The sequence below is a fragment of the Bombus vancouverensis genome, chromosome 11, assembly GCF_051014615.1.
Source record: "Bombus vancouverensis nearcticus chromosome 11, iyBomVanc1_principal, whole genome shotgun sequence".
In the NCBI taxonomy this organism is placed as follows: domain Eukaryota; kingdom Metazoa; phylum Arthropoda; class Insecta; order Hymenoptera; family Apidae; genus Bombus; species Bombus vancouverensis.
The window spans coordinates 8,561,429-8,587,724 of NC_134921.1; the positions used below are offsets into that span (position 1 = coordinate 8,561,429).

At 38.3% G+C, this 26,296-nt stretch overlaps 2 protein-coding genes across 2 annotated transcripts; both read left to right on the plus strand.

Moving 5' to 3' along the window:
• Positions 1-489: 489 nt before the first annotated feature.
• LOC117153191 (lysozyme) lies at positions 490-5,018 on the plus strand. Its single transcript, XM_033326969.2, has one exon. The coding sequence runs from the start codon at positions 756-758 to the stop codon at positions 1,221-1,223; it is 468 nt and encodes a 155-aa protein (XP_033182860.1). The 5' UTR covers positions 490-755; the 3' UTR covers positions 1,224-5,018.
• A 15,419-nt stretch (positions 5,019-20,437) lies between these two features.
• LOC117153190 (uncharacterized) lies at positions 20,438-22,867 on the plus strand. The gene is made up of 2 exons (XM_033326968.2): positions 20,438-20,538; positions 21,101-22,867. The coding sequence occupies exons 1-2, from the start codon at positions 20,521-20,523 to the stop codon at positions 21,596-21,598; spliced, it is 516 nt and encodes a 171-aa protein (XP_033182859.2). The 5' UTR covers positions 20,438-20,520; the 3' UTR covers positions 21,599-22,867.
• Positions 22,868-26,296: the final 3,429 nt, after the last annotated feature.

Below are 26,296 nucleotides of genomic sequence, written 5' to 3' on the forward strand. Positions count from 1 at the left end.
CCTTCCAAAAGATTTACTTCAAATCCCTAAAAGATATACGATGTACGTACGTATATGCAGTTGAATTCTACAAATATTTAAACAGTATGCGAAATATCAAAATAGAGGATATTTAATGAGAGGAGTTCATTATATTAATAGTTCATAATATTTCTAATATCAAATAAAATTATATATGTGTGAAGAATCCATCTATTTAATCGCGTTCGTAGAAACACATATTTGCATGAACATCCACATAAACAGCTGCAAGTAATAAAGTATTTAAAGAATACCACACACAACATTGCGATCTTAAAGTTGTTTATTTGTTGGCAAAGCGTGTACATATTCTTATCAATTCTGCGTAATATCAATTAAGAACTTCGTACGATATAAATCAATTAAAAAGGGAGATACGATTATCATTAAGAAATAAAATAAAATGAAAGAAACGTGTACGGAAAAGAACATCGAATCAATTGTAAGATTAACGAAACAACCTGTCTACGACGAGTGACGCCAAAGTAGAATCATAGAAAGAAGAACAAAGACACCGGTCGCCAGACATTCTTTCCGGCCGCGCGGGGCTTAGGAAATTACAATTTATCGCTCAAGCTCAGGGTCGTCTCATATCATTCGTCGCAGCGCGGCACAAGCGGTGAAACAAGTGGTCTGATATTTAAGCGTGAATTCTCGTCGAAGTAGTGTTACATCGAACAGTCTACTGGCTATCGGTTCACCCTTCGATCTGATCGATAACAATCGTCAGACAAATGAAGCGAAAGACGAAGCTCTGCTTGATCCTGTCCCTTCTGGCTGTTCTGATAGACAGCCAGGTGGAAGGAAGGATTTTGACGCAGTGTGAAGCCGTGCAGGAGCTTCAACGAGCTAAAGTCCAAAGAAGCTTAATCAGCAATTGGGTCTGCTTGATGGAGAGCGAAAGTGGATTGAACACACAATTGATCACTGGTCCGAAGACTGCCTCCAGCTACAGTTATGGAATCTTTCAGATAAATAGCGCCAAATGGTGTTCCAGAGGACACAGCGGAGGCATTTGTAACAAACGTTGCGAGGATTTCGCCAATGACGATATCACAGATGACATCGAGTGCGCCAAAAAGATTCAAAGTATGGAAGGATTCAAGGCGTGGGATGGCTGGATGAAGAAATGCAAGAACAAACCTCTGCCTAATATTGGAAACTGCAAACGACGTCGACGACGACGACGCGTGACAGTATGATTGAATACTTTTTTTTTTTTTTTTGAATCAGTATGTACTGTGATAAAACGATTGTCATAGTATCGCGTCACTGGGGTTCATGAACTATTAGGTGTTGGTTGCTATAAACATATATCATGTATAGTCTGTCTGACGTAAGGCTGTTGTTACTATCAGCACCACCATTCATCGCGACCGATTGTGTATACCATATAGAACGATGAAGTTTTATAATAACTGCAAGTCGTGATTTGTGAATGGGATCACAGGTCACTCTAGTGCGACGTATATTGGTGCTTATAAGTATGTGGACAGTTTGATTGATTTAGAATAACGATATGTTACTCTAGATTTTTAGCAAAATGTATAAATTAACGATGAACTGGAATTTAGGAACATTGCTCGCTACATTTTTATGGCATCGCCAAGCTATAAATTTGAATTGCCTATTGAGAAACAACAATAATATATTTTACTACTTATTGTTGGAATATATACTGCTACATAAATTTGCCTTTTAAGTAACGGTAGGTATGTTAGCTTCAGGGCCCTCCTGCACAATAATTTATCAACGAATAGCATTTTGCAAATTGACAAATCACAAGTTGTATGCCGTAGACTTTTCTTAAGGATTTTCTAATTTTTCATCAGAAAGAAGAATCGAACGACCTATAATCTATAAAACTGTCGGGCAAGATATCATTCAGCTTATCATTAAGCTCGTTGTTATCAAAAGCGGATGTTTGGTAATATTGTATTGTCACTTGTGACTTGTAAACTTAATATAATAGTTCGATTATGCAGGAGGGGCAAGGACTTTATCTATCGATTTAGAACACTCCTCTTAATCTGTTTTATAATTTCAAGATTAAGGAAGCAAGTGGAGATTATCATCCGAAGATGAGTTTAAGAAACAATAAAATAATTCTATAAGGTTTGACAACCACGATGTAAATTTTATTATACTATCTTTCGAAAATCAATTTAATCGGTTCAAGATAGATATGGTGGTTATAAATATTAGAATCGTTTAAGTTCGATTTGTTCGAGATTTTTCAATCAAATCAAATGCCTGGATACTTCTAAGCGGTTATCAATATAGTCTACTGCACATTTCACTGATAACAGCGAAGAAATTATACATCTATGTATCTGCTTTGATATGTGTATCTGTGAATTTATGGTGGATGAAGAAATATACGTGTCTATAATCGTAAATTAAATTTGTTTTGTGCGTCTCTGTTATGGAGTAGATTAAGCATCTATCAATGCTTAATTGTTTGGATAATTTTCTAATTACAGAAAAACGATTCGTTAATTCTGCGAATGTTGTGATGCGTTTAGTCGCCTCAGGAGGAAGAATAATTATTGTTGCTTGGAATTTATCAAACATTTAGTAAACATTGTATTAAGTGGATTCGAACAAGTACTGCTAAGTGAATACAACTTAAGAGTCGCTGTTCTGTCCTAATAGAAATATCGTGGTGATCACAAAACAGACAGACAATGCTCACCAAACTTCAGATTTAATTTAATGAAATAGAGACACGCAGAAGGTTAATTTATTTAACGAAAAGGATATTAAACGTTCGATTCATATATATAAATTAATTACGTTATTTTCGTATGTATACAGGGTGGTTGGTAATTGGCGATACAAGCGGAAAGAGGCTGATTCTACGCGAAAAAAGAAATCGAAAATATAGAATAAAAATTTTTCGTTTGAGGCTTTGTTTTCGAGAAAATCGACTTTGAATTTTCGCTCGGTACGCTTGCACTTTATCGCGTCTCGTTATAACGGATCTCACTATAGATCGTTGTCTCGTAACAGAAACGGAAAATTAGGAATACATAATGAAATAATATGAAGTAATCATAAAGTTCATTATTACAAAAATTGCTGAAAATGATGCCCATTCTGCCGAACACATACTTCTGCTCTTCTAATTAAATTTCTATGAACACTTTCTAACATATTTGATTGTTTTAAAGTATGAAAGGTTACAATAATCTTTTCTTTCAATTGCTCGCAATTTGCGATTTTTTCAGAATAGACAATTGATTTAATATGGCTCCATAAATAAAAGTCAAGCGGCGTTAAGTCAGGAGAGCGTGGTGGCCAAGCTACTGTTCCAGCACGACCAATCCAGCCTTGGTAATGTTGGTTTAAAAAATCTCTCACATGACGACTAAAATGTGGCGGTGCATAGTCTTGTTGAAAAATTAAACTTCCTCTAGTTCTCAGCGGTACATCTTCTAATAATTCCGGTAGTTTGTTTTGTAAGAAATCGAAATATGCTGCTGACGTTACATTTCCTTCGAAAAAATATGGCCCAATAATTAGATGTCCGATTATGCCAGCCCAGACGTTTACGTTCCATCTTACTTGAAAATGTGTTTCAAGAATAGAGTGAGGATTCTCATTTTGCCAATTATGCATGTTATAAACATTGAACATGCCGGAACATGTTGTCCCTTTCGCTTCATCGGTTCATAAAATTTTTAACAGCAATTCTGCATCGTTGGCATGCTGTTGAAGCAACCAATGACAAAATGCCTTTCGCGAAATCTTATTATGAGGCATGAGTCCTTGTACTCTGGTGATATGATAAGCATGTAAGTTGTTTTCGTGTAGAATTCGAAGAATCGTGAAGCAATTAAGATTATACCGCAAAGAAAGGTTTCTTGCACTTATGTCAGGATGTTCCAAAACGTCCTTTAGTATTTGCTCTTCAACATTTACACTAACGCGTCGTCGACGACCACCATGTCGTCTAAGTTTTTCAAAAGAACCATATTCGCCGAGGGTTCGTTCTGCTCTTTGAATAACACGTCTGTCAGGATGTCGACGATTGGGATACCGGTGTCTGTAATGATCAGCTGCGGCTGATGCTGTATGTAGACATGATGGTAGACTAATAGATACTGATAGTGGATAGCGGCAAAAGTCGGATAGTAAGTTAATAGGTAGGAAAACACTTCGGTCACATTGGAAGTGTTTATCAACATAACGTCAATCGAGACAACGATCTGCAGTGATAACGAGACGTGATAAAGTGCACGCGTACCGAGCGAAAATTCAAAGTCGATTTTCTCGAAAACAAAGCCTCAAACGAACAATTTTTATTCTATATTTTCGACTTCCTTTTTCGCGTAGAATCACCCCCTTTCCGCTTGTACCACCAGTTGCCAACCACCCTGTATATTACGTATAGAAATTACTCCATCGATACGCAGAGTATTGAGAAATATCGAAGAACAAGACTTTGCGATAATCGATATTGATACATATCATATATATTAATTATTAATTAATTGAAATTTTGTTATTATTTACGTTATGAATATGATGCGTCTCTCTTGGCTGCTATTAGCGTGTAACACGTGTGGAATGAATTTCATTTCACCAGAAGAGTAAACTGGTACTTTTGCCACATCGTACTATAACAAATATTATAATATGAGAAAGACGAAGAATCTATATGAAAATCGTTGCTAGTTTAGTACAAAAAGCAATATTTTTATAAATAAGCATCTTAAGACGACTCAAGTACCAATGCTCACCAAGTACGGAGCGTAACGTTACTCTTGAACAAAGTTTGTAACTATATGTGACATTATTCCGTTTTGTGTATAGACTTTTATTTGCGAACACTTTACATACTGTCTATTAGACATTACTTGTACTTAAATAACGATGTACTATAAAAGATATCTAACAATGCAAATTTTCCAACTTGCATAATCGATTATGCAGTTGGTTAAGACGCTGGAATTGTTTCATCAAACTTTAAATAAAATTTCTTTATTAAATAATCGCGTTGCGTCAGTGCCAAATGTACCTTGATAAGAAATTTCCTATCACATTTGAATTACGTCTTGAAGATAACAAATCCTTTCTCTCCTATCAGTTCGACTCTATATATATTTCCATATATCGAGGGAATTGTTTCCGACATCGTCCATATTTTCCATCATTAGAACGTGTCTTTAGCTTTAAAGATTCCACTCAAGGTCCATTTAAAGAGCGTGACGAAACCTTCCAATTAGTCGACGGCCGCAATTAAGCGATATCCTGTGAATCTTTCCTCAACTCTCTCGTTTCTGACTATTCTAGCTAAACGCCCATGCTAGACAGCTCTTCGTCAATAGCACCAAAAAAAAAAAAAAAGAAAGGAATTCACTATAATATTTATAACATAAAATAAAATGTGTACGAAGAATCTTCTATATGTACGAAGAATCCATTTATTTAATGTGTTCATAAACATTTCGGTGCAAACATTTACAAATAATGAAGAATATAAAAAACCTATACAAAACATTCCGATCTTGAAGTTGTTTATTTATTAGCGAAGCATGTATATATTCTTATCAATTCTCCGTAATATCAATTAGGAATTTCTTACGGCACAATTCGATAAAAACGGAAGATACAATTGTCGTTAAGAGATAAAAGAAAATAAAACGAACATGTATGAAGGAAAATTTTGGACCAATCGTAAGATCATCGAAGCAACCTGTCCACGACGCGTGGCAGCAAAGTAGGCGAAAACGAAATGCGAAAACGAAATGCAAAAACACCTATCGTCGGACATTCTTGGCACACGTGCATTAAGAAATCACAATTTATCGTTCAAGCTTGAGGCATCGCATATCGCTCGTCACTGCGCAACACATACGGTGAAGCAAGTCGCGTGATATTTGAATCCTTGTGGAGGACGATTAAACGTGTTGTAGATTAATGACTAGACGAGTTGATACTTAGTGTAGCCAAATGTATTTAAAATTATTTAGTCGTCGTTCGCTCAGTGCTGCTCGATATGCGCATACAAGGTAATGCTTACGTTTGCTCAATACTAATCGCTATAAGAATGCTCGATACTGATTGTCCTCAAGGATCGTGTTTGTTTATTTATACTGGTCGGGGGAGTACCGCAAAGTTAAAATTCGACTTCGGTTGTATATTGTTTTGTCCGGAGTTTGTTTATTATTACATTTCGTGTATCATAACGATGTAAATACTCCGAGGCAAAACAATAACATGAGTCATCCTCGATTGGAATCGTCCTGTAAGTCATGTGCCGCTACATCCTCCACGGGATAGTATAGTTGCATCCAACATTTTGATGATTACTGATTCACTTTCTTCGTCCAATTTCGTCAATAACAAAATTATAACGGCAGGACAAATAAACCGAGAGACGAAACTCCGCTTGATCCTGTCTCATCTGGCTGTTCGGATGGAGAGTCAGGTGGATCAACAACTGAGCTCGCTTTATGGAGAGCGAGAGTGGATAGAACACACAGTTGGTCACTAGTCCGAAGACTGGTACACTTATGGAGACTTTCAGATAAACAGCGCCAAATGGTGCTCCAGAAGACATTGGAAGTATTTGAAGGATTTCGCGAACGATGACATCAAAGAAGATATCGAGTGCGTGAAACAGATCCAAAGTGTAGAAGGATCCAAGGTGTGGAATGGTTGGATGAAGAAATGCAAGGAGCTCCTTGCCTAATATTGAAAACCACGTCAAAGACGACGATAAATGAGAGTACGATTAGATTTCTTTGCTTGAGTCATTATGTATTATGATAAAATGACTGTCATAACATCGGGTCACTGAGATTATTCAACTATTCGGTGTTGGTTGTTATAAATATATATCATGTATAGTCTGTACGATGTGAGATTGTTATTTTTACTGACACCACCATTAATCGCGAATGATTGCGTAGATAGAACAATGAAGTTCCGTAATGACTGCATGTTGACTGTCTCGATGTTTGCGAATGGGATCATAGGTCAGACTAGTGTGACGTATATTACTGCTGACATATATCTGGACAGTTTGAGTGATTTAGAGTAACAGTATGCTATTCTAGGTTTTTAGTAAAATGTATAAATTATCGATGAATTGGAAGTTAGGAACATTGCTCGCTACTTTTTTATCGTCAAGCTATAAATTTAAATTGCTTATTGAGGAACAACAATAGTACATTTTGCTACTTATTGTAGGTATATGTACTACTACATACATTTTGAAACACCGGTGGGTGTATTAACATCAGAGTCCTCTTGCACCATAATTTACTAACTAATTAACCAACTAATTCTATTAATAAATTAACAAGTCACAAGTTGTATGCCGTAGAGTTTTCTTAAGGATTTTCTAAGTTTTCATGAAAAAGAAAATCGGATAATCTGTAATCTAACTCGTCGCTATCAGAAGTGGATATTTAGTGATATCAGTAGCTTGTCACTTGTGATTTGTAAAATTAATAATAGTTTAATTGTGTAATGGTTCGTAATCTGTTTTATAACTTCAAGATTAAGGAAGGAAGTAAAGATCATCATCCGAAGATAAAGAGTTTGTCAAACAATAAAATAATTCTACAAGGTCTGACAATTACAATGTAAATTTTATTGTTGTTACGCTATCTTTCGAAAATCAATTTAATCGATTAAAGAGAGATATGATGGTTATAAATATCAGAATCGTTTATGTTCGATTTGTTCGTGATTTTTCAATCAAATCAAACGTCTGGATACTTCTAAGCGATTATCAATATAGTCTAATGAACATTTTATTGATAAGAGTGAAGAAATTATATATCCGTGTATCTGCTTTGATATGTGTATCTGTGAATTTATGATGGATGAAATATAGTAAATGAAGTTTATTTTGTACGCCTTTATTATGAAGTAGATTGAGCATTTATTATTTCTTAATTATTTCGATAATTTCCTATTAATTACATAAAAACGATGCTTTAAATCTGCAAATGTTATGACGCGTTTTATCTCCTCAAGGGGGAAAATAATAATTTTTGGCTGGAATATTTTTATCAGTGATTTCTTGGAACGCAATATAATCAGATAATGCAATGGAAGTTTCCAGGAACTTGTTGGAGGATTTATCAAGCGTAATTATGTAAGAAACTACAATATTAAACACAAGTTAGCGAACACTGTATTAAGTAGATACAGACAAGCACAGTTTAATTGAATACAACTTAAGGACTATACTTTTGGTATTCATCCGGCGATAGTGAAAAAGTTGCACAATCTACGAAAGGATGTTTCCCAAATATGAATACAAATTCAAATGGAATTAGGCCAATAATGATGCAAGAAATCGATTAAACGCGCCGCTCCACTTGGCAGGCCGAATCAGACAAAATAAAATGGTTTAGAAATTCTGACTATTAGAATTACAAAGCGCATCGTGACGCGACTGTACAAAGTTCTTCCTCGATTTCATTTTCTGTTCAGGAAAAAGTATCACGATATTCCCTCTTTCAAAAATGATTTTCATTCTAACCCGATTGTAGGAGCGAAACATTTCCATTTGGTAACTGACCTAACATATCTTCACGCTGGAGGATATACAAGAGGAAATATAAAAGAGGAAATTCTTGGTCATTTTAAACCTATATACATAAAATGATCCATATGAATATAAAAATATTGATTGAAGCAAAAAAGGTTTAGAAAATTGTTACGGCGACATTTGACATTTAATATGCAACGATCTAATAGAGAACAGTAATAATGATGCAGATAAGTCACGTAGACACAAGTCAAAGTATAAAATATAATTATAGACTTCGTAGAATCGGAAATATTTTGTCTAAAAGCTAATGCAAGTAAATGATGATTGTTCAGAACGATCGAGTTTCGGATACAATATCAATGAAGTTGCAATCACCGAGGTTACTCGCTAAAATCGCAAGATTACCTGATTAACGATTCGACATTTTTTCAAAATGTTAAGTACACGCTGGTTGCGATACTCGAGGAAACGCATTTTCATACGATAAAAAGTACCGAGAAGGAACGCTCTCTTGGAGGATCTCGTTCGTCTTTCCGCGTTTCTCTTTTTCTCCTTTAAATCGATCGTTGCCTCCTGTTCGAGTGTTTATACGATACGCCTAAGAAAAACGATAGCCAACCGTGTAAATGATTATGCAACAAATTCCCAGACTCCTTACGACTAAAAAATCATTGCCGGTTAGACATATGAAGTAGTTAACAACTTCCATCTCTGAACTCCTTCTATTTCATTCTTCCAGCAGATTGAATGTTACCAGCAAAGAGGAAAAGAAAGTGTGAATTTAATCGTAATCTTAACTTTATATCTAATTTTAACAAACCAGATTTAAGGAAATATTTGAAATTGAAACGAGAATGAAATATTAATAAGAATTTGTTCATATTTCGATCGAAGATAGTTGATATATTGTTCGATGCTAGAAAATTATAATGGAGCAGCGACGTTAAAACATAATCCGATGGTGCCGTGATTAAAATTCTCTTCTTATGGAAATAAGAAAATTCTCTTTTCAATGTACAGAAGTCTTCAGTTTGAAATTGCCGCCAAATATCTTTACATCGTCATTCGAATCTCCTTATCTGCCATCATCGAAGAAAGATAAATATGATTTCGATTCGAAGAATCTTCAACGCGAATCACAACCAAACATGTATATATCTCCTTCTCGTTAGCATTAAAATTACATGTCGTGCCAAGAGAGAAAATTTCGATTTCGATCGCAAAAATCCTCAACACGCGAATCGCAACGAAATGTCTTCATACCTCTGGACGTCTAACGTTCTAATGCAACATGTCCAACGAAATTGATTTCGCTTGTAGGGGTTAAACGACAGGACGAGCGCGCTTAGAGAAATCTGCTGGTTCGTCGCGGGACGCCCGTTAGAATTTCAATCAGAATGATGCTACGATCTAAGGCTGCCTTTCCAGGCAAACATCGCCGGTTACTGATAGACGAAGTGTACTTGGATAGTCTGATGCGCACACGAGAATGCACGTAGGTGTACGTAAGCGCATTTTACCGTATACACCGAGGTGAGTGTGCATGCACCTTTCACTAGCGGAAGTGAACAACTGAGACAAACGCGTGAGAGCGACCCGGGTCATCGTTACTTTTTTACCGCCGGCAGCCTGTTATCGGAGGTCGATCTATGTTGGTTCGCGGTACACGCTGATCAATCACGAGCAATTTATCCATATAATCGCGAATAATTATCGACTCTTTGATGAAATCGAGAGAAGCTTGTCTTGCCTTCGTTCGAATTTCTATAGAATTTCTTGCATTCACAAGAGTTTGATGAATGTTCTCTGGGAACCAGACGAAGAAAGCAGCATAATTTCGATGCATAGTTCGATACGTAATTATTAGTTAGAAGCATGCTGGAATCTCGTGGTGTTATATAATTCATCGATACTGGCGTCTCTGCTTTATCAATAAATACGAGTCGAGACGTTGATAATAATTGCTGACAATTACGCTTATTGATACGCTATTAAGAAAAACTAGAATCTGACATCTACGAGAGTGTAACCGTGAGAAGTAGCAAGCATAATCGCGAAGCGGTAAATCATGTAACGCATTTGTACGAGAGACGTCACACGCGCAATAAGCCTCTTGCACATGTTGCATTTCTCGTGGAACCACTGTTGAATAACGGTACATGTTTAACAAATATTAACAAGGTTTTTGTTGGAAATTTAATGCACAGTATTCTTCAATGAGACGTACTCGTTTATAAACTAGACGAAGAGAATCGAAGTCGCAGGTAAACAGCTGATCTTCGGTTTAATAGCATGGTGAAATGGAAGCTTCGCGAAAAATTCTGCAACGATATTTTTTGCCACTTCAATGCTTCTTCTCTTATCACCACTTTCTACATAATTTACGCGGGGCTGTAAGCCATTTCCCGGAACAATCTACCATTCCGCCCACTAGTAGATAGAAGTACAGTCAATAATCGTAAAAGCTACATATAGTATATTAATGAGAGGATCCAACATTGTTTCCTTTGAAAGCGATCTATCATTCGACTAGTAAAGAGACATTGTGGACTCGCATTAATATTCAAGAAACCATAGTGCGAGGAACATTATTGTCGCATACATTTTTTTTATCATAGTTAATCATATGACTACTTTCGATATAATTAAAAGAAAAAAAAGAAATTGAAAATATTTGGTACAAACGTATCCATATTTTATTTATTTAACGCATATACATACTTTCTAAATCAATTTTCTAAATAATTTCAGAAAATGTTCTGATGTTGATACGAATCATTGTACATTAAAGAGACAATCAGCCGTTGTCTTCTTAAAACGATCTACTATTCGATTAGTAAATAGAGGCATTGTGAATAACCATAAAAGCTATTGAGACAATCTACCTAATAGCCGTGTTCGAAACACTGCCAATTACAAAAATGCGCCTTTCTCTCTCAAAGGCGTTCCAATTGCCATGTCAATTGATTCCCAATTGATTAACAGGTATGGGTCTCGTATTTCCGCCAAGCCAACAATTTTCGATGTTTCGCGCGGATCACGAAGTCGAGCGTGTGTTCTCAGGGCGCTTCGTGATCTGCTACGTCTTAGTCACAGGAAGAAGGAAGTGCGCGAATCGATCGCAAAGTAAACGAGCCCGAATAACGGTGAACCAAAGCACAAGATGAGCGTGCTGGTGAAACTCAAGCGTTGTTTAAGCGACCTCTGTAAAGGTCGCTGCTCTAATGATTCTCCGAAGAAAGTGATCCGACGAAGAGCGAGCAGGAGCGGCCTGGTAGTCGCGTTAGATCTCTGCCACCATTTTTTTATTTTTATTTTTTTTTCTTTTGGTGATTATTATTATATATTTTCCTTATGATCATTTCCTTGTTCGTAGTAGAATACTTGGCGCAATCGTTTCGTTTTGATTGATTATTATTCAACACTTCAAGCTGTTTCTTCCCCATGTTCGCTTTAGTACGCTAATTAATAACTGAGAAGTTTTCGTGTTTTATGTTTTGGACATAAGACAAAATGGTGATTTGAATACATTGCGTTCTACCTCCTTAATATTAGTTTTGACATTTGAATTGATGATGGCACTTAAAAGATTTGATTCTTTTTATGCTTACGAAATAAATAGTTTTATTATTGTGTCTTTATGTAAAAAATCAATAAAATTCCCATCATTTACTGTCGCTGTCGAACTGTTCAGTTACCAATTAATTCGAGTATTTGATTGAAAACTCGATGATACTTTTCATTGTTTCTATTTTCTAGCTATTTCATTGTTATTTTATTCGCACCATATATACTCCGTAACTAAACATTTATTACTTGCTTCCGCTAAATGTAACAATTACATGTCCTGGTATACCTATAGATCCTCTGTTCACAAAGCTCTTCAACTGTTCATCGGGTAGTTTGGTAATGAGAATGGTTACATAAAAGGTAGGAAAATGAATAATTAAGGTGACTGCAAATTACGTGACACAAAGGTGGTAAAAGCATAGCGGGTGGAGAGAGAGAAGAAGATGGCAGAGGAAGCATTTTAATGGACGTTACGCACCGTGCCAAATAAGTATTTTGAGCCGGAAAGGAAAGCGGCGAGATTAAAACGGTGCCAAGCTGATTAGAAAGAAGCGAAAGGAACGAAACAACTCCATACGTATTTAACACTTTACAATCATGTTACGACTGCAATAATGGATTATTTAAATTCGCAAAACAGTGTCAGAAACATCATGAAATTAGCGATACCGTACGATTCACGCGTTAAATATTAAGATTCTCGCGACGAAGAATGAAATTCTTGAATAAATTAGTGCCGCCTCGAAAGGCAAAACTTACACTTTTTATTTAACGTTTGACAGGACCGTGACGAGATCTAAAATATGACGAAACGTGATCGTTTCGTGAAAAGAATAGAACTTCTTCGAGATCAGATTCGATCCATCTTACGTTGTCGTGTAATTACTAAGCGTAAAAACAATCCAAATAATTAGCGGCTTGTCTCTAAACGTTTCTAACGAAGCATTCGTGTCTGTACAAGAATTGGCTGGATTTCTTTCTCCTCTTTCGACTTCGATCCTTAATTGCTAGAAAAAATTGCCAATTAAACGTTTCGTAACCGAATAACTTTTTAAGTAACTGTTTAGTAATAAAATTGAGGAAACTTCGGCTCGAAGAAAGTGAGTTATACCTAACTCCGGTAATTGCCGCCATTCTCCCGGTTACTAATCAAGCGATTAAAAAGGGGAGAAAGAAGGCGAACTTCTGGAAAGATTGCGCGGATGTTATTAAAAGGCAATGAGATGGGTGCTCAAAAAGAAGAAAAAATGGATGAGCTCGGTTTTTATTGCGACCCGTTTCGTCCGGTATAAGCCAACCGGAAGCGTTTCTCCAGTTTTCACATACCACAGTGATAATTACGTACATGGGAAGATGTTCATGACGCTTTTCTAGGACGTCTGGTCGTAGGCATTACCGGTCTTTGCCGTGGAATACACGCATATGACGTAGCACTGGTATGTTTTCTATACGAATACAATCACCATTGTATAGATTCGGTATAAATCATTCGTAATTTTCACGCGACATAGATAAATACGTATAGAAAAACATTTTTCTAACTTATGAACAAAAGTCGTTCAGGAACTCATTAATTACCAGTCAGCTGACTGCATGTAAATCCTAATGACATTCACATGCTAATAACCGTGAGGAATTAGTTCCTTCGTTGCGTTAGAAGGTAGCCTCATCGGTGTTCATTTTTCACCAAGGCAAAAGCTGTATTATTCGGTAAAATATGGCTTATTGTTGAAATATGTATACGTCGTACGTTGGCCTTCCGTGGTTGGCTCCTGCAACAGGGACAAGGAACGTTTCGTTCTTATTTTGATAAACATCGCACGATGTAATAGCCAAGATACGCCAGGAAGATTTCTCATTAACGCTGTTGCCGGTTCAACAGGGCTCCCTGCTCTCACAATGATACTACCTGCCTGTACCAATTTCTCAGCGATGAGGTCATTTTATATCCTTGCCACGTTTCACCATACCTGATCAGCCTAGAACGAATCAAATTCGTCCACTATCCACCACTTTCATCACAAATTTCCTTAATCGCCGCAGGCAAAATAATCTAACAGTCTTCAAACTTTCAAACATATTTGTATACGCCATATGAATATTTTAAACGAGTTTCGACGATGGATCAAAGCATAATTTTGAACTTTTCATTTATACGTTAACGTTCGTACGTATATTATTGTAAATATGATTCGAGGTAATTCATGTTTTATAAATAATCTGTTGTTTAGATGTTGATGTGTAGGGAAGCGTCCTCTCTTGTGCAATAGCTAAACGCAGGCTTGCTCCGTTTCCCGTAAGCAATTTTGCGTAATCGTACTACCTGTTTCAGTTACTTGCACATCGTTAACGAGTACTCCAGTTGCCACAGATCTTTCCTTCACAGCCGCTCCCTGCGACGTTGATAATCGTCCGACTCACTAAAAATTTCCCCTCATTCTCTAATCCAGATTATCGTAAAAACTATATCTGATTTATCATGTAAATAGTACAAGAAGTCTAATGAGACGTATTTATGAATTTCATAGATCATTAGATATACTCTCGGAGCGTCCTTGCGGCTGTTTATTGCAGCCTCCACTCGTAAAGTAGAATATTATCGACCAATAACACACATACGAGCAAATATTTAAGTGACTCAAATATTCTTATTAGTATGCTAATGTGCCAAGTGACCCACTGACGTCCGCTTTATTGTTTACTTAGTTTATAGCCTCTTACTATGCAAACGTGATGCTAATGATTCCACAGCAAATGGATGTCATGCTGACCGCTACCGAATCGGATTAAAGACGAATCTCAGCGACGTCGTGTTCTTAACAAGTACCGAATTTTCTCGAGTGCCACACAAAAATATTTTCCCTTCACCTTTCACTTTGAATTCAGCCTTTCACCTCACGGGGATTACACACGATTCTGTTGCGATGTTAGACTTTTTTTTCGCAGGATTCCCATCACATCCTCGATCATACGATATTTCTCAAAGATACAGCATCGAGGAAGTATCGGGTACGGACGCGAAACCGCGTTCCATTCTTTATATAGAAAATAAGGGTCAGCCTCATGAAAAATGTATGCGAACGAAATTCTTCAACTATGTGGGCATTAAAAAAGACCCGGTTATATAAGTTACAAAATTCATGAATTTCTTTAAGGTTAAGACGAGATCGAAGGCTAGACGAAAGCTTTCCTTTCTTCGTTGCTCAAGCAATTCGACAATTTTTACTGTGAATTTCACTTGGAAAAGGAAAAAAGGACCGTGAAAGTTTACAATGTGATTCTTACGCCACGGATACTTGCTAATTGTCTAAATAAACGACTAATCAAGTCACCGGTTAAAATTCTTAATTACACCGGCGGCGCTTACATCTTGTATGTGGGAAGAAAGTTTATGCGAGCGATGCACTACAAAACTTGAAAGCCAAACAGCGAAACCATGGATACAATATTACAAAGAGCATATAATACGCGGATGACAAACGTCGCCGACGTTCTTCTCTCGTTCCTAGCTTGTTACCACCTACTGGTCATCTACTACCCACATTGCTCAATAGATTGATTAGAATTTAAGATAAATTTCATGGATTAACAAATTTTCAACAAAGTGTGGACGATCTAATTAACATTGTCGGAAAAATGCGCAAACGCAATGTAATATTTTTTACGAAAATTAAGTGTCAAAATTCATGTAGCAGCCGACGTGTTGAAGATCAGTGGCGATTGATTTGGACGATCATGATCAAAGTGATCCATTGGAGATAGAAGAAGAACGAGACGGACTAAACAGCATCGAAAAGGGAGAGGACCAATCTTGGGAGAAGCTGTAACGGACAAGCGAAAGTCAAGCCCCAGGCTTACGGATTCCCCTTCTTTCCCGCGACCCTGCAACATTAATATCCGAGAAACTCGGATGCAGTACACGACGAGACGTGACTCGAGGGCTCAAGAATATCACGAGTCATCGGGATCGACGAGTCGAGATGAATCGCGGCAGGCATCAAGGAAATCGAAATTTTTCACAAGCGCCTCTTCAACTAATCTGCAGTTAATTCTCCATTTATTTTACGCACATGTATTTGAATTGCTTCAAGGGATACGTGGTATTTTTACGCACAACAAACTTGATTTATTTGTTATTCATTTTCCTCTTGTTTAGGCGTGTTCAACTTCCGATCCATTCCTAAATTTTTGTATACATCAACAGATAGTTTATTTTGGAATATTCAAGATTTCAGATACTAGGATCCTCTTGCACTGATACACGTACAGTAACACGTAACAAGTAGCCAGCCATAAATTACTGGTACCAATAAATTGTCTTGTATAATAGGAATAAGTTAGATAATAAATCAAGGTATATCAAATATAAATCAAATAAAATCTTACAATCAGAGTTTACAAATTGCAAGTCATCTCGTTATTCTGCTCAACGTAGAGTCGTGAAATTATAGAGAAGAAGAAGATTTCTTCCTCTTTCTAAGTAGTTTATATTAGAATACAGTTTTTTAGCCATTAAGTAACATCAGAGTTACAAAACCAACGACATCCTAGTTATTATTAGCCTGCGAATTTCTATGCAAGTTCATATTTTTGAGCATGTAATTAAAAAGAACCTCGAACCTATATTCCATGTAATTTTGTACTTTGAAAATTCCTATAAATACATAAAAATCCGCCCTCTACCTATCATATTTATTCCTCCTAAATAATCTGCGTTACTTGTTATTCACTGATTCTTCATTTCAAGTGTCTTCTCTAAATTGAACTTGATCTTGTAAGCTCATGCTAGTAGCGTGTCGTTCAACATGTTAGGAAAGGTGTAGGATCGAATCGCAGCAGGAATTTATTGGACGAACTAATACTGCGACACTGCCTTCGATATTTCACCACTTAATCCGCAGAGTAGGTCAACGTCTTTTTACTTTTTTCTCTTTCTTCTGGTTTTTGGTCGTCGTAAAAGAGAACGTGTCCCCTTTTTGAAAAATATTTTAACAATTTCACTCTTCGATATCGGCATTGATGATTCATACAAAACGTATAATTACGAGAAGTTGAATATAATTTAAAGAATCTTGCAAGTTGTCGAAAGAATACCGCGTATGTACCGTACGATCCATTTAATTTTATAATGAAAAGCAGGATTCGCGCGCTCCACCTCCGCAGCTTTGGCTTTCTCTTGCTCGATTCGTTTAAATGCACCGGGATAAATTACCCCGCGATGCAAGGTATTATCGTGGACCATACATTATACCAGTCGTTGTCGTTAATGATTCCGAAGATTTAATGTTCATCGAAGCTTCCGTTCTTCTCAACGTACATCGGCGCGTTTAACAAAAGTGGAATTACGAGAATATATCCCCGGTACATTCTAGAATGATTAGAAAAAATTTCAGGTCAAATGCGATTCGAATAAAAATCACTTTCACTCGAGGCGAATTACCATAAGGATGAATCCCAGCATAAAATTACTTATGCGTTTAGAATGTGACTTTTTTTCCAAAGAAACAGCATTGCAACGAGTCTTGAGCACGTACACTTCCACTCAGAAGTCTTAAGACCTCTTGTTTTCGGTATAATTTCAATATTCCATGTAAATTATTAATTTACAATTACATACGTTTCTCAATAATGTTATTAATACATCAGCGCCTAGTAGATTTAGCTACTTCTATCATCGTACAAAATACATTTTATATTAAACGACATTCTTTCCCGACTCTGCATTCTTTCCCGACTACTTAGCTTTTTCAGCTTTCAGACACGGATGTAATAACTATCCTAAGACTTCTCGGCATCAGTGTACGTAGATATTTCGTAACACTGCAACTTTACCACGACTCTCCCCCTGTTATCGAGCAAAAATCAACAGAAACGATATATCTGCCGGTGCACTAAACGTCTAATTTCCTGTTTCCTTTATCGATAACCAACGAACGGTTTCCGAAGCGAGCATCGAAATCCATCTTACTTCCCGCTTTTCCAACGAGCGACACGAACTCGCCTCGACGATCAGCGAGAAAAAGCTTCGCAGCAACGACTGACCGCGCACACGCGCTCGTGGGACGCGCAAATCTGGCCGGAAATAAGGCGAACCCGGTGAACAGAGGCAAAGAAAGAGGCGAAGGATGACAGAAACATTGGATCGGAATCGTGTCGAAAAGTGGGTCAAGAGTTCACGAGCCGGATAATTAAATTCCTCAACGAAGAAAGCGTTTTCCCTCTCATTTCGTGGTACCATCGCCAACGTGCTGACCAACCAGCTGAACAACCGTTCGATATCGTCTAATATTTCTCCGTGAACGTATGCGTCTGTGTTTGCAAATAGATGAACGTAAATGTATACAAACGTATTAGTCGAAGACGAATAAAGGCGCGTACTCACCGCGAACGATATTAGCAAATAGTAGTCGCAAGACGATTGCACAAATTCTCTTACTGTTTGACTGCGGATTTGTACGCATTCGCAGGAAACTTAGAGATGTAAAATTACGTAGAACGTGCCAGAAATATAAAATGTATAAGATACTTTGATTACTTGCTATAGTATAGTAACAGGCGGTGAGCTGATCACGAGATCTTGATGAATACCGGTAAGGATGCACCTTAAGATGAACACGCTGTTAGGAGAGCCGACGATGATTGCTCGAGACGCAAGGAAATTCTACAAGGATGATACGACAGTTGATCGCGCACTTTTCTTCCTGATACTCTCCCTCTGGAGATCAGGGATCAACGATCTAACGGGTGGCTGTAGGATACGCTCGATGACTGCGACATATTCGTACGACATGTTCGTACGACATGTTTCGCTCAGGCTAAGACTACGTAACCAGGTTACATAAAATCAACACAAAGAACTGTGCAAACTTCTGGATCGAATCTTCTCGTTAGTGAACGATGTTCCATAAGCTTGTCACATGATGAGATTAGTCATTAGCAAGATGTGAAAAACATCTAGAAATCGTTAATGGTAATTGGATTATTTGAAGAATATCGCTTTCAGAGAATTGTCAGGTTGAAAAGTAGAAAGATGGATGTATTTAACGGATTAAATATGAAAATAAAATATCGTCTCGCTTCCTGCGATCTAAAAACAAAACGGGTTCGACGAGAACACGGAAATCGGTTATGAGATTTCCGTTCGCGGCATAAATCGCTTGGTCGTATTATTGCATTCGATACTAGAGTGAAATTTCCTTGGGTAAAAACGGATTTCTCAGTAAGGTGAAGAATAGAGACGTTGTAAGGTACTAGAATAAATATATTAAAGTATCATGAAAAAAAAAAAGAAACGAAGAATCCGTTGGTTTACTTGCGATGTTACTTAGATAGATGGGTCTACGTGCCTCCTGCAAACACGCAGGTGGAATATAAATGACGGGAATTTTAGCAAGATTTGGAAGCGCATTTATTAACCAACGTACGAATCAATCGATATCGAGTTAGAACTTGGACGATTACGCCAGAACGTTGGCGACATCGCACTTCTTCGCAATCTTTTCGCAATGAATTTGTAGACGCTTTATACATTTAAAAAATATTCCAATTCTGGTCTGAATAAATCGATATTCCATATCTGCGCTTATATTTAAACAATTATTCCAATCATATAGCATTTACACTTCACCTATTTGAGAAATATTCTGATTCCAATATAAATAAATAAATATCCTATATCTATGTTCGTATCTTGATAAATATTCAAATAATCTGTAATTTTCAGATGTTACATCCATTCGAAAAGATATTCTTATTCCAATTTAAAAAATACATTGCAGTCTTTTAGATCTCTTACAGAAGAAAAACCAAAAAATGGCGAAGTGGAGCGTAAAATTATCGAACACCTGTTCGTTAAATTTCTTCGAAGCGTTATTGCGCCATGTAATTGTAAAAGAAACCCGGACCAAGATCGAGCATCGCCATACGATCGGCTCGAAACCTACATTTGTGAAATCATCCAAAGGCTCGATGTCTCAAGTGTGTACCAAGAGTCTAGGTCTAGGACGCAACTTGAGGCCCGTTGGCCGTGTGGATGCCAGAGAGAGAAAAAGAGAGAAAGAAAGACAGAGTGAGAGAGAGAGAGACATTTTGCAACACGAGGATCGTCCAAAATCGGTTATTTCTGAGGGCAGAGGGTCGAGGGATTGTGGATGGACGGGCAACGAGGACGTGGTAGGTGTAACGTCCACCGGAGAAAGAGAGAAACAAACACAATCGAAAGGACAGAGGAGAGGCATGGAGGGAGAGGGGAGGAGAGAATCGTCTCACAGCTGAATTACTCTCACTTGAGAGGCCCCCGTCTCTTCTTCTTTGTGGGGGCTTCAAGTATCCCCCTGCTTCTCGTGGGGTATAAAGGACCCTGGTCTACCTTGCTCAGAGTCACAGAACAGAGCGGCATCGCAGAAGCCGACATGAATCCTCTGATCGCGGTAAGCACGCTGAAATCTTTTAAACATTATTCTTAAATTGAATCAAACGAAAGAGAGAAAGAAGGAAAGAGAGAGAGAGAGAGAGCGAATGCGAGTGTGCATGGACAAAGTGTAGACATCTTTTTAAAAAAGTGAGATCCACGGGATATTTGAAAAGTGATTCGTGTCCCCGATTCTTGTTAAAACTTTGTGTCCCTGTATCGATTTTAGAACCGGAAACTCCGTTATGTTCCGCTGGGATTACCTTCTATCTATTCGGTTACTTCGATGCATGTATTTATCGAGTTTCCCTGTTAACGATATCTTGCACTCCCGCTTTCCCTCTCGGTCGTGTGATTTCTATTTAACTTCAACTACGCTTCAACGATCGTGGCGATTTCGCGTCTTCTTTTTCCCTATGGTTGATTGAACTTTGTACATCCGAATCTCCTCTTTCAAACAGCACTTTCTCGAAGGTATCGCGCTTCTAACTGCTTTCTATATCTTATAATGATAATAATTTCAGAATGATAATCTTGAATACAACAGACACTAACGTGGTTGATGTCTTTCGTTTTTCCAGTGTATGATAGTCGGTCTAGCAGGGTTCGCCCTGGCTGAACCACCGATCTCGTCCGGCTACAGCTACAGCAGGCCATCCGGAGGGGGTGGTTACTCCATAGGTGGTGGCGGTGGTGGTGGTGGTGGTGGATACACCGCTGTATCAACCGGCTACCAAACCAGCGAGGGAGCATCCGTCGATGGCGCGTTGCTCGAACAAATCCGTCAGATTTTGCTGAGGGAAGAACAGAGCAGTGGATTCATAGGTGGTGGTGGTGGTTACGCCCCTAGCTCGAGCTATGGCGCTCCATCCAGTCAATACGGTGTACCAAGCTCGTCCTACGGTGTACCAAGTTACCAGACACGCGTTGTAGGCATCGATCTCGAAGGAATCAGGCAGGCCATCCAAGTGGCACAGTTCAACCAAGTGACCCATGGGTCTGGTGGCTATCCAAGCGGACCAAGCGGAAGCTACGGAGTACCAAGCAGGCCAAGCGGTAGCTACGGTGCACCGTACTAAAACGGTCATACATCAGATTAAACTACAGATTGGATGATGGGAGAGCAAGAGAGGGAGAGAAAGAGTGAGAGCGAGTGAAGACACCAGTCGACCACCGCGACTATCTTCCGAGCTGAAACTCCTAACGAACGAGAGAAACGAAGGTTAAGGTTGAATCGAGAAAAACCAAAAATAGATTAATCGATAGTAAAACACAGGACAATCCAGGTTTCTATAACCGGACAGAGGAATTTCTTTCAAGCGAAACCTATCCTCTTCTAAAGTCCGCTCGGAAGGTCGTCGTAAAATGGACGGATCGTTGAAAAGAATACTATAATAGAAAATAGAAAGATGGTGCTATTTTCAAAGCACGAGGGTCGTCGTCGTTCGACGAATCAGGATTCTCAGGGGTAAAGGACGAGGATGAAATCAAAGGTGTACGTATAAGCTAACATCGAGCAGGGATTCCAGAGGCTCCTGTTTCGTTGAAATCAAATCGTCGTCGTTTCAACGGGCCACGATCCTCCGAGGAATCGCGGGCGTACGTACTAAAAGATAACAGAAACTCCTGGCTACTGGCTCGTTGGAGAATAAAAGGTCGTCGCTTCAACGGGTCAGGGTTCGAGGAGTGAACTTGAACGTTCGAACGAACCGGCCACATAGATCTAACGATCTGAGCGTCGACGAGGTGTCAATCTTCTTATCGTACCAAAATCGTCGTCGTCGCGGTCGGATCCACGAGGGATCCAAAATCGTAACCAGTGATAGAAACATACGAGTCGAAAACACGAAAAGAAACAAATCGTTATCGAGAACGATCTCATAGGAGATTCAACGTAAGTTACATTCGTTATGACTTCGAGATGGCATAGCCGTGGAGCCGGAGCCGAAGTCGAAGCCGTGATCGGCGCGAGAACGCGCCTTGTAAATACAATTTACACACGCTTTCCACAGCGTTCGCTGCGTCATCCGACAGTACGAGGAGGAACTGAACGCGTACATCATCGAACCTGGTCTAACAGTTACTTCAAGGAAGATCGAACAACTTATCTAAAAAAGAAAAAAGAAAAAAGTAATGAAAAACGAGGAATAAAAGATAAAAATGAGTTCGAGGAACGGAGCGAACGCTGACACGAAATACATACGTACATACAAGAAACACAACACAAATACATTATATTTTTTATATGTCTTAAACGCTATTCCTTAACTACGCATCTTTTTTTATACTTGTATAAAGGCTTTTTTGTAGAAAAAAATAAAAAAAAACGTCGCCACCGTTGAAACAGCCGCCTGTGTTCTATTTCGACGTGTCTTTTCACCAACGACGACTCTTTGGTCGCTTTTCCATCCTTTGCTGTTCCTCTTCCTTGTCCTTAATTTCTCTTTTCCTTATCGATTTGGTCTCTTCCTCAATTACAACCACCAAGTTCTTACTCTAGGTCCCATGCCATTCGTGACCTCTGGGCGTTCGCTCGCAGCTACGTGAATATTCCTCCTCCTTTAAAGACGACCAATTTTTTTTCTTCTCGTTCAACAGACGCCTTTCTCCTTTCACTGTACCGATCAGAACCGACTGCGATGGTTCGTTCGCAGACCGCCTCTGGGCTCACGGGCTTCTCCAGCTTGGACATGACGTAAATTCTCACGAGCTGCGTTTAACAGATGCTCGTAAAGCGGATCGAAGAAGCCTGGACACCGGTCAGGGATTCGAAAGTAGCTTCACTTCGCTATTCTACTCGCTTCAACGTGAGCGAGACTCTACTACGTGCGCATGTTGTGTACTCTTGATTTTGAATTATTACCGAATAATGTCGTACTTTCGAGAAGCAAATAATAATCGATCAGAAGATTTCTAACGAACGTCATTAGAATTTTACAGACGATTCGACGAAATAGTATCTTGTGTTGACAGAAATTTTGTCTCGAGGTTTCAATTTTATCTCGGATAGTGTATTTTTGAGAAGCAAATAATAACCGATCAGAAGATTTCTACTATTAACGTCATTTGAATTTTATAAATCAATTCGACGAGATAGTATTCCGTGTTATCAGAAATTTACAGGAAATTTTTCAACTGTGATTCGACGTACGTAAGTCCGTAACCAATGGAAACGTTTAGACGCTAAGCAATACGCCGCGATACGCCTCGTGAAATCGCTTACGCGTGTTTAGATTTCGTTGTTTGTGCAATCGGTACACGTAACAGATTTATTGAAGTCAAGCGCTAGAATTTCCTCCATTAGAAGAGCTGATGTGCCTGCCTTATGAAATCCATAATGTTCAATGGGAATGTCTGTCTTTTATGATGATCTTATTGCACTGTTTGAAAGCGATGTGATTAAATCGATAATATAGAAATTCTCACGAAATAGGAAATTCTTGTGGCTTTCGAAACAATTTCGATTTAGGATCACCAGGAGTTCCGCGGCTCGGGTAATTAGAAATTGTGTAACGTGCGCTAGAATTAAGTAATCAGCCAGCGTCTCGGACACAATGCGAGCCTGGTGCAATTAAACACGCCGTGATGAAGAATAAGTCGCGAACGCTATACTACAGCTAAATTAAATCATCAAGCTGGATATTTCTCCGTATTCCTGGTAACGTCGTTGTGTTTTATCGGGCTGATTTTGCGCAAGAGAGCGTGTAACACATTACAGAAGAAAAATAAATATTTGATGTCGGCGAGATATCGTGGACAATAAAAAAAAAAAAAAAATACTATCGAGAGAGCGGAAGGCGTTAATAGTAAAAACGTGGAGGAGATATTGCGTGAAAAGGCTTGGAGCCTTTCATAGGATGTTCTTCGTTGCTCAAACACTACCAAACAACTTCTTTATACACCGTGAAACTATCATCTTCTATATTCATCTGATTGTTCAAAGGAAAAATATGAAATAGCTAAACAAATGACGAAATTTATCGAGTACTATTTTTCATGTATATACAAATATCGTTCTAGTCCTTGGAATTAACAAAGGAATAGTAGCGATTGAGAAAGTGTTATTTCTATGAACAACGAGAAAATCGGAATGTCAATTCTGATTCGGCCATTTTAAAAGGACTTACGTATGTACGACGTCCAGCAGGGAAAGTGCCGCGACTCTTCGCCAGGGATGGCGAGGTCGAGAAAGGGGAAAGGAGAGAAGAGGAACTGTGAGACTCTCTGTGGAATTTTGTAAGAGCCGTACATAATCCATAAACGTGCCTGCCAGGCAGAAGCCGTGCGAAAGGAGGAAAAACGCTCACGCAATGAGGTCCATCCGTGCTCCAGTTCTGGATGAAATTGCAAAGTGGAATTCCATGTCCCAAAAAGGATTCTTTTAAAAAGCCAATCGCACGGAGATTTTCATCCAATAAACCAATATCTAATCTCCTTTACATGTACTTTTCTAAAAGAAATGAATACTTTAACGCGAACATAAAAAGCTCTTTGTCTTCGCATTGAAATGATAAAAATATTCCAAGTAATTTAATATTGAAAATGTATATGTCAATTCTAAATAATGTAAGATTAGGATTTAATACGATAATAATTCCCGATAATTTTAATACAACAATTTTAAACAACGTAGAATTCGAATTCCTTTTTCAACTTTTTCAGTCTCGAAGCTCATAACGAACTTTTTTCCACGAGAAACACGTAATCGGACGATCTATCAGATCCGGAGAAGTCGCAGCGTGTGAAAGAAGAGAAAAACGCGGGCATGATGACGCACAATGCGATCTGCTCGGCCAATTATGGGAAGAAGATTTGTCGAGCAGCCGGCTCGTAAAATGTGCGCGTTTACAATGGCCCTGTCTGCTTTACTTTCGCTAATCCTGTTTCTGCGCCACAAGCTTTTGAGCCTAATGCCGATTGCCCAACATATGGCTGATGTCTTCATTAACGCGACAACGGATGCGTTTTTTAACGAGCTTCTTAAAGCAAGATACGTCGCCTTCTATAATTATGGGACCTGGTAACAATACTACTACCGACAATTGTATCGACACTTTCCGTTGCTTTCATCCGTTGCATGTAACTCGATTTTTCTTGTGATATTTTTTAAAATACTGCCATTTTTCTTAGACAGAGACGTTAATTAATTTTAATGCGTTAATTAAATTTTTACACTGATGAAAAGACTGAAAAAATAACCGTGTATTACAAACGATAAAAATCATAAAATATAACAGAATTACTTTCCAATCATCCTTTTGAAAGAATGACCATAACCAATTGGCATCGTGGATCGTTACCCTCACTTTTCCTAATGGAAGGTGCGAACAGCGAATCCGCGTTGTTAATTAAAAAGGGCGCACCCACACCGAGCTTTCCTCCGTAATGAGACGAGAACACCTGAGGAAAAATAGACAAAACCATCGAACAGTGAACATCTCTCCGATCTGTGTAAACCTATGCTGTGAAATAAAGACAATAGTTGTGTTACGACTCAGCTATTTTTATTTCATCAACCAACCCCTAAGTTTACGTGACACTGTCGCAGAGAAAAACTATTGCTGAGTGTTTCCTGCCCTTCTGAGTGAGACCTTCCCATTTTTACCTAATGGAGCAATTAGCATAAGGAATGTATCGACTTGTATATATTTTATAACAATTAAGGGCCCTAACGGTAAAATATAAATGTTTAGTTTTATAACAATTCCTTAGGATTATTGCGATCCAGTTAATTATATTTGCATAGCAAATTGGTCGAGGGATGGATTCTGGGTCAT